Below are 6845 nucleotides of genomic sequence, written 5' to 3'. Positions count from 1 at the left end.
CCCTCGTGAGAGAGTCGCGCGAGATGAGGTCGCAACCGGAGCACCCGACCTCGGCAGGTCAGAGGGGAAACCTTATTATGCGTCACACTCTCTCTCGCTTTCTCTGCCTTCCCCTCACCACACCCCACTCTCTCTCTCTCTCTCTCTCTCTCTCTCTCTCTCTCTCTCTCTCTCTCTCTTCCTCTCTCTTTCTCTTTCTTTTCACGCTGGATGGACGTCGAAGTATATGTTTTGAAATCAAAAAAGAAATTGAAAAAATAAAGTCACGTGATGAACAATTATTAGTCAAGTTTCATTTATTAAACTTTACTGCAAATAATATTTCGAAAAAATACAATTTTCACAGGCCAAGAATATAGCGTAAAAAAGGAAAATGATAATGAAAACTTTTAAGGTAAGGAGAATATTCTCTCATTCTCGCGTCAAATGGTAATTATCGGGTATAGGAGAGTCAGCTCCAATGACCTTGATCTTCACATATATTGTCAAGGTCACTACTCTGAGTAACATTCAAAAGGTTTTAGCCGTCGCTCATTGTTTATTGAAAAGTTATTAACAAAAGAAGTTTCGGTAATTATAGACTATAGAAGAGTCAGCTCCAATGACCTTGATCTTGACATATATTGTAGAGGTCACCCTCCTGAGTAACTCTCAGAAGGTTTTAGCCGTCGCTCGTTGTTCGTTAAAAAGTTATTAACAAAAGAAGTTGCACAAAATGAGTATAATTTTTGGACACTGTATATACAAAAACGATACTGTGTACTGTTAACGAGCAATATCGAATAATAACTGCAATATCGAACGACTAGCGGGGGGTTGTGCCCCCCGCACCTCCCCTCAAAACTAACCTAACCTAATCTATCGTCACATTAACACAAAAGTTGAACACTTTAATAAACAATGACTGATGGTTAATGTGACGATAGGTAGGTTAGGTTAGTTTTGAGGGGGGGGTGCGGGGGGCGCAGCTCCCCGCTAGTCGTTCGATATTGTATATACAGTGTCCAAAAATTATACTCATTTTATGCAACTTCTTTTGTTAATAACTTTTTAACGAACAACGAGCGACGGCTAAAACCTTCTGAGAGTTACTCAGGAGGATGACTTCTACAATATATGTCAAGATCAAGGTCATTGGAGCTGACTCCCCTATACCCGATAATTACCAAATTTTTTATTGTCTCGTATTTTTTTTTCTTTTGAAAAGAGGAAGAGATCAACGATCTTCTACAATTTTCACTTTTTTCCACAGGAAAGAGCGAAAGTCCAACGAGAACAAGGAAGCTGGGCCAAGTACTGTATTTGGTGTTGCGACGTATACCACGTCGCCTGATAATCACAGCTCAAGCTGCAGAGCAGTTGTTGCAGCGGCAGCATGCGATCCTCTGTTTTGGAAAATTCCCTGATGTCTCTTGAGATTGGCACTTACAAGGACTCAAGTTCTATATCGACTGCCAGTATAGAATACAGCCCGCAGTCTGAGGAATCCGAATTGCAACAGGATATCATGTCGGAGAGCTATGACCCGGGCGAAGGACCCTCCAGTGGCAACTTGCAAGATAAATGCTCGATTTGCGACTTTGCTACGCACGATAGGTACATCAATCGCTCTTAATGAGAGCGATTAATATGTTATTAATATGTTATTAACGCGCTCGATAAAAGCGCGATAAGATACTGTCTCAAAGTACACTGAGAGAAAAATTATCTTAAAATCAACAAATATTTCCTTGGTGGGTGCCATTAACATATTTACTTAAATCTACATTCTCTTTACTTAAATCAAATATTGTTTACTTGATTTAAATAAAAAATATTTGATTTAAGTAAAGAGAATGTAGATTTAAGTAAATATGTTAATGGCACCCACCAAGGAAATATTTGTTGATTTTAAGATAATTTTTCTCTCAGTGTACTTTTAACTTTTATTCTTCAACTCTTCCATTAACTCGGAAGAGATATTCGTAGCAAACTTAGCTGTAATAAAATTTTAACTAAGTCTTGGTTAAGGTAACTAATCAATACGATAATGATTCTATTATGGCCACACGCACGTATTTTTCAAGTATCCTTTCTCAATATAGCACGTGGTGCATTAAAGTATGAAATAGTTCGAACAAACATTTTCAAATAAGAGGCATTTTGCTTCTCTGAGAAGAAAAGCATGTTGCAAAATGATTCACAACGAGATGAGATCACTTAATCATACGATATCGTATCGTTCCTCCTTCCAGGCAAGAGATCATTCATCATTTGACCGAGCACATCATGTCTAGAACCAACAGCAGCTTGGAAGTTATCAACATGGCGTTAAACCAGTTGCGGCATTTCCATAACCAGGAAAGGCATTCCACGCCGTTAAGGAACGACAGCCAAGACGACGACAAATGTGCTGAAGAGCCGGGAGTGCTGGTGCCCCGCATGAACTCCCAAGGCAAGGTAAAGACCTTCCCTTGCAAGAACTGCGACTTCAAGGCGGTGACGAAACTCGAGTACTGGCGTCACATACGGATCCACATTAAGCCGAGCAAATTGATGTGTTGCTACAAGTGCCCGTTTGTGACTGAGTACAAACATCATCTCGAGTACCACCTGTTGAACCATACCGGTGCCAAGCCGTACAAGTGTTCCATGTGCTCGTACACATGCGTGAATAAGTCCATGCTTAACAGTCACATGAAGTCGCACTCGAGCGTCTATCAATATAGGTGCATGGATTGCGAGTACGCCACCAAGTATTGCCACACGTTGAAGCAACACCTGCGCAAGTACAATCACCAGCCAGCGGCGGTATTGAACGTGGATGGCACACTGAGCCCGATGGTGATCGATGTCTACGGTACGAGACGCGGTCCTAAGCAGAGGCCAAAGAACAGCGACAATAAAACATCGACAGCGACAGCGACGGCCACTGCGACGGACGAGCTGAGCACGAGCACCGCCACGCAAACGATGGCCAGTGGCGAAGGTAACAGCAGCAACAGCAACGACAACGTCCAGCCGTCCACGTCGTTGTCACCGCAGACGTCACCGCAGGCGTTGCCGTCAATGTCGTCTAGATCGGCGCTCGTGCCCACATCATTCACCTTAGGCGTCAGCATGTTAGCCAATATATTCAACGGCAGAAAGGGTAACAACCTGGTGCTACAGAAGAACGAACAAACGAGTCAGGAGAGAGTCCATTTTCCATTCCGATCCCATATATGCACGCTGAACATGGAGACGCAACAGCTATTGCCAAACGGCGGTTTCGGCTTCGACGAGATTTCGCAGATGACGGCGCCCAGCGACGAGGCGGAACGGCAGAGCTCCGAGGGCGCAGAGGAGGAAATGGCGACTCCAGCGACGAGTACCGCGAAGGTCGGCGAGTACAAGACTCTAGAAGGCTCCACGATCGAGAACACGATTATGCCGTTGGACTTGACCTCGGGTTCCTCGCTGAGGAACGAGGTCGCCGCCAGCAAGCTGCCGTACCAGCAGTTACCGTTGAATCTGGCGAGCTCGCCGAAGGTTGGTACCAGGAGACGCAAGGGCGTCGCCATCAAGCTCGAGCATCGAATAGTGGAAAAGGAAGAGGACACGGACGAGGAGATGATGCAGAACGAGAAGCGACTCTGCCAGTCGATCTCGCCGCAGGCCGCGTCGGCTCCGTCGATCTCGCTCGTGGCCTCGCCGACCCCGTCGACCTCGCCGCAGGCCGCGTCCATTCCGTCGATCTCGTTCGTGGCGACTCCCACTTCGTTAACCTCGGTTATAGCCGCGTCGACGGCACCGTCGTCCTCCCCGGGAAAGGACTCTGCCGGCGACTCTGCGTGCCCGGGTCAGAAGTACGAGGAGACATCGATGCAGAGCGAATCGCCCGGCAGCCAGGATCGCTTCGTGTGCTCATACTGCGACATACCGTTCCCCGACCAGACGGTATACATTGCACACGCGCGTTATCACAGCATCGCGGAGCCCTTTACGTGCAATATGTGCGGTACATCGTACGGCAACATGCAAAAATTTAATTTGCACATCTTCGAGAAGAAATGTCTCAAACAGCACGAGATTGCGAGCTCCAGCTGTCATTGCACGGTTGAAAGGCTATGAAAGGTAGGACAAGTAATTACGAGCGTACCGGTATTCATTCGAAGCACGAGTCCTCCTCACCTAAGTCGATACTAATCAGAATGCAATTAATGTAAAGAAAATAACACTATAGCACACAACATAAAGTAACAGTTATATATATATGTAAAGACTCTGTTAATATACAATCGTTCGATGCAAGCAGAATAAAAGGCAAATGAGAGTCAAAAATCGCCGGTGTAATAGCGAGAATGGTAATATAAATGATCCAAATTTTTTACAAAAATTAATAAAACTTACAAAAAATCCGCGAACGTTTCAGATTGAAAATAACTCGGAATGAGTCCGAAATGTTCGCGGATTTTTTGCAATTTTTATTAATTTTTAAAAAGTTTTATTAATTTTTTTTATAAAAAATTTAAATCATACGCATTAACATTCTCGCTATTATACCGGTGATTTTTGACTCCCATTTGTCTTTTATTCTCTTTGCATCGAACGATAAAATAACAGTTAATGTAAAGAAAATAATATATGGAGATTACATATATACATATGTATAAAAAGTTGTAGAATTAGTAAAAGAGAGATTATATATTTTTGTATATTTTAGATAAATTAGCATATTTTGGGTAAATAAAGCGTATGCAAGAGAAGAAACAACGATCTTTGCGAATCCCCCGATTCAATGGACGCTTGTTCGTGTATTAAGGAAGTAGGAGTAGGAGTAAGGAGTAAGGAGTAATTCATGTACAAGTACCTTGTAGAGCACCTTTAACTTCTCTGAAGTACAATATGATATTTTTATTTATTTGTATTCCAATGATCGCCCGAATGTAGGAAGAATGCGTGAAGATAGTCGACGTGCGTTTTCATTCATGCCGTCGACGTGTCCTCGCGGGGATGATGATCCCGTTTGCAATTGAGTACCTAATATTGATCTCACGCGATGCGTTAATTTTTTTCCATTTCTTTTGCTATACTTTCTTCTTGATTTTTCTTCCTTTTGCTTTCTTCTTTTCTCACTGCCTCTCGATGCGTCTTTTTCTTTTTCCCTTTTATTTCTTCTAATCCCTCGATTCGCTCGCGTTAGGCATTGAACGACGCCGAAACGAATGTCTTAAAGAGTGGATACGTAAACTCTTTGAATATCAGCGGACCTCTCGCCAAGAGAAAAAGATGCCTTTTATTTGAGACTACACTTTTACATCAAGTAACTCCTTTATTGACAGTCCGCCATGACGTATGTCAGTTGGTGGTGTGACGTATTAGATAGTTTTTTTTTTATAATTATGAGCCCCGGTGCTCGTTCGATGCCGAGCGCGAGTCCTTCTCATTTCCTTCGATGCTAATCAGAATTCAGTCAAAGACATGAATGTGAAGAAAATGATATATAGAGATTACATATATATACATATATATAGAAAATTTAAAAAACTAGAAAAAGGGAGATAATATATTTTTAAATATTTTGGATAAATACAAAGCATATGCGAGAAAAGAAACGAAACGATCTTTGCAAATCCCCCGATCCAATGGAAGCTTGTTCGTGTGTCTTGACGTCGTCGAACTGAAGCGAACTAGTATGATGAACGGATCAACGATCGACTTTTTATCAGATAATTGTCTGACAATTGCGGATCATAAAAGAATCGTCTCTCGCGCGGAAAGAAAAACGGCACTCGAGCGATGTATATTATATGCAAATCTTCCATCTATTTTTGGAAAGATACTCCCATACGAAAAAAAAAGTAAACAAAAAGGACTTCGAGAAAATTAATTGTCATTTTTCCGACACAAATCTCGAATTGAGTTGAAATGGGAAGGTGTACCTGATTTATGCTTAATTTTACGGGTCACAGAGAGGAGAATTATGCATTAAAAAAAAAATATATATATATTTTTTTTTAAATGCATAATTATATATATATATATATATATATATATATATATATATATATATATATATATATATAATATATTTTTATATATATATATATATACACATATACAAATATGTACGTGGCACTGCCGTTGAAATGAGCTGAAATGCCGAGTTGAAATGCGCGTATGAAAATTACGATGGGAATAATCGCGGTATTAATGGACCACGGCTGGGAATGAACCTTGTTTGATCATACGGGCCAGGAAATATCACAGGTGGATATAACTGAGCGTAAGATAACAGTTGATGCGGGATGATGGCCAGGACGAGCAAATAATTTATTTGCTTGCCGCGCCGAGGAGGTGGAGAGACGCGCGTTCTCGCACTCGCCGCTTAAAATAAACCTCGTTTGAAATAATAACTTGCGTCCACTGACGCGCGCCGCTGATGCCTGGATGGCTGCAGCGCGCATGTATCGCGTTATAAATAAACTCCTCGGCTTCGCCGGGATCCCGTAATTTCGCATATTCGATCGGCCGGACGAGATCGCGGCGTTGTACGATGTTTCGCGCAGGGGGATAGATTAAGAACGATCGATCAACGTGACTGAGTAGCAACGGCCCGTACGTGAGCGTAATTACGAACGAACGAACGAACGAACCAACGATTGGTTGAGGCCGAACATTTTTGCCTCAGTATGTGGGTCAACGGATACTATATACGTGAGTTAACGTTTGTTACATCGGGGATTATTAAAATTCTCGAAACACTCGCGAACGTTCGCGGTTGCGTCGGCGAAACTCTCGTCCCACCTCATCTCTCTCTCTCTCTCTCTCTCTCTCTCTCTCTCTTGGTCTCTTGCACGCGAGCGCGAGGGACGTTTTACGTC

At 42.5% G+C, this 6845-nt stretch overlaps 1 protein-coding gene across 1 annotated transcript in view; it reads left to right on the top strand.

Annotated features, from left to right (window-relative positions):
- The window catches only part of LOC116849520, a 32890-nt gene that overhangs the window by 7905 nt on the left and 18140 nt on the right, over positions 1–6845 (top strand). Inside the window, exons 3-4 of the mRNA XM_032826735.1 lie at positions 1253–1596; positions 2235–4089. Coding sequence (XP_032682626.1) covers positions 1376–1596; positions 2235–4089 — 2076 coding nt within the window. The 5' untranslated portion in view covers positions 1253–1375. The remainder of the gene's footprint in view (positions 1–1252; positions 1597–2234; positions 4090–6845) is intronic.

The sequence above is a fragment of the Odontomachus brunneus genome, unplaced genomic scaffold, assembly GCF_010583005.1.
Source record: "Odontomachus brunneus isolate Ranch 3 - 2012 unplaced genomic scaffold, Obru_v1 Obru_scaffold_118, whole genome shotgun sequence".
NCBI classification, from domain to species: Eukaryota; Metazoa; Arthropoda; class Insecta; order Hymenoptera; family Formicidae; genus Odontomachus; species Odontomachus brunneus.
Note: the sequence above shows the minus strand (reverse complement) of the source record. Positions and strands in the feature narration are given on the sequence as shown.